Source organism: Triturus cristatus, chromosome 7, assembly GCF_964204655.1.
Source record: "Triturus cristatus chromosome 7, aTriCri1.1, whole genome shotgun sequence".
Taxonomy (NCBI): domain Eukaryota; kingdom Metazoa; phylum Chordata; class Amphibia; order Caudata; family Salamandridae; genus Triturus; species Triturus cristatus.
In genome coordinates, this window is record NC_140590.1 from 1756698123 (window position 1) to 1756700455 (window position 2333).

A 2333-nucleotide genomic window follows, 5' to 3' on the forward strand; every position below is an offset into this window, starting at 1 on the left:
ATATACTAGTGCGCAACCTCCTCTTATGTGTCTGTAAAATTTACCTTTTGCCCCGAAGTTTTGTCCTGAATTTTGACCTTCTGTCCTGAATTTTTGTCCTGAATTTTGACCCTTTGTCCTGAATTTTTACACTCACCGTCCTGAATTTGGAGCCATGCCAGTTGGTCACCCTAGTTTCCAGTTTCAGTGCTGGATAGAGGTGGGTCGTGGGGGGGTGAATCAAGTGACCCCCGCCCCTCGTGGCTTCACCCCCTGTCCCCAATGCATGGGTTCCTGGAGTGCATGTGTTCCAGTTTCAGCGCTGGATAGAGGTGGTCCGTAGCGGGGGGGGGGGGGGGGGGGGGTGAATCAAGTGACCCCCGCCCCCTTCCTCTCACAGATACGTTGTAAAGTAATTAACGAGGAGGTGCAGTTTTATCACCAGCTCAGCTCAGGGTATCTGGTGCTGGGTGTGTCTTATCAGCAGTGTCGAGGAATAGGTGTCCAATGCCAGGTGAACCCGGGCCCATCTCTACCTGGCGGCCGAGGGCAACGGGCGGAGGGTGCTCTAAACACACCTGTGACGTCAGGAGAGAGACGTTTACAGCAGGAAAGAGCAGCAGCTTGACTTCTACCAGAGACTGAGAGGATGGAGGGTCCGGGCTGTCAGAAAAAGAGCGCTGTGCAGAAGATTGTGGATGCGATAGAGAACAAAAAAGCCCAGCCCACCCCGAGACCCCAGGACCGCCTGAGAGTGATGCAGACTGTGAGACAGGGACCCCCCCTTACAAAGAGGCCAGCCCCAGGAGAGACCGGAGAGACTCCGTGCACCCCAGCAAGGGTACACCCTCCAATGCCCGACCCCCCCCTGTCCCTGCCAGAGCCCGGGGGCCAGGATAGCTCAGGACCGAGGCCAGGGGGTGTGGATGGAGCTGGCTCAGAGGGGCAGAGAGGGGATGGAGACAGGAGGGTTAGGAGGGATTCAGAGCTGGGGCTTCACGAAGACACAGAGAGAGGAGGAGAAGATGCGGAGTCAGGGGGTGAGAAGCTGCTGGGGAGGGAGAGTCCGGACAGGAGAGACGCTCTGAAGGAGGGGTCTGGGTCAGAGGGACAGGGAGAAGAGGGGCTCATGCAGGGTAAGGGAGACAGGAGGGAGAACGGTGGCTCAGGGCTTCACGAAGACACAGAGAGAGGAGGAGAAGATGCGGAGTCAGGGGGTAAGAAGCTGCTGGGGAGGGAGAGCCCGGACAGGAGAGACGCTCTGAAGGAGGGGTCTGGGTCAGAGGGACAGGGAGAAGAGGGGTTCATGCAGGGTAAGGGAGACAGGAGGGAGAAAGGGGGCTCAGGGCTTCACGAAGACACAAAGAGAGGAGGAGAAGATGCGGAGTCAGGGGGATTGAAGCTGCTGGGGAGGGAGAGCCCAGACAGGAGAGAGGCCCTGAAGGAGAGGCCTGGGACAGAACAGCAGAGCCTGATACAGAGGACAGGAGCTGAGAGGATGGAGGGTCCGGGCTGTCAGGAGGTGAGAGGTGTGAAGGAGCGTGTGAGAGCGATGGGGCAGAAAAAGGCCCACAGCACCCCCGGGACCCCAGGACCGCCTGCGAGTGATGCAGACTGTGAGACAGGGACCCCCCCCTTACAACGAGGTCAGCCCCAGGAGAGACCGGAGAGACTCCTCACCGTGCACCACAGCAAGGGTAAACACTGCAATGCCCGACCCCCCCCTGTCCCTGCCGGAGCCCGGGGGCCAGGATAGCTCAGGAACTGAGGGGATGGAGGGTCCGGGCTGTCCGAAGGGGGGGCGCTGTGAAGAAGACTGTGAAAGAAATAGAGTCTAGGCTAAAGAGCCCGGGCAGGAGAGAGGCCCCTCTTGCATCGTACTTGCGCCTCTCCCTCCATTCCGAGGTTAGCCGAAGAGCTTCGGGTGTTTCTGTGGCCCGGATCTTCGGCTCTTCCGTGCTCTTTCGGCTGTCTCCGACAGTCATAGTTTCTCTGGGGGAGCTCATGGGGCTCCCGGTTGTGCACGATCCCAGAGCTGTTTGCTGCTGGTGCCGCTGCGCGGACGGCACTGGAAGATAGCGCCCGGGCTGACGGTGGAGCGCAGCCACAGGGATCCTCGGGAGGAGGCTGTCGGTCTGTGATGCGCACAGGGCAGCCGGGCATGGAGCAGGCTGCACCTGGGAGCTGTGCACAGGATTCCCGAGCCCGGCGCCGCCCGCAACGCCCTCAGAGCTTCGCGTGATTGCTAAAAAATGGCGGATGGAAGCTTCCAAACTTTTTCGGATTCGAGGGCGTGTTCCTGCTGAACGAAAAAGGGCGTGGCTAAAAAGTGGAAAGAACAGCACGGAACACGC

At 59.7% G+C, this 2333-nt stretch overlaps 1 protein-coding gene across 1 annotated transcript; it reads left to right on the plus strand.

The window, feature by feature from the left end:
- Window positions 1-628: 628 nt before the first annotated feature.
- On the plus strand, window positions 629-1735 carry LOC146813008 (uncharacterized). The gene has a single exon (XM_085615243.1). It carries the CDS (start codon window positions 629-631, stop codon window positions 1733-1735), a length of 1107 nt encoding a protein of 368 aa, XP_085471369.1.
- The last annotated feature ends 598 nt before the right edge of the window (window positions 1736-2333 follow it).

Bases quoted from the DNA above. Each gene is read 5' to 3' on its own strand.
- LOC146813008 (XM_085615243.1), top strand. From the start codon at position 629: ATGGAGGGTCCGGGCTGTCAGAAAAAGAGCGCTGTGCAGAAGATTGTG.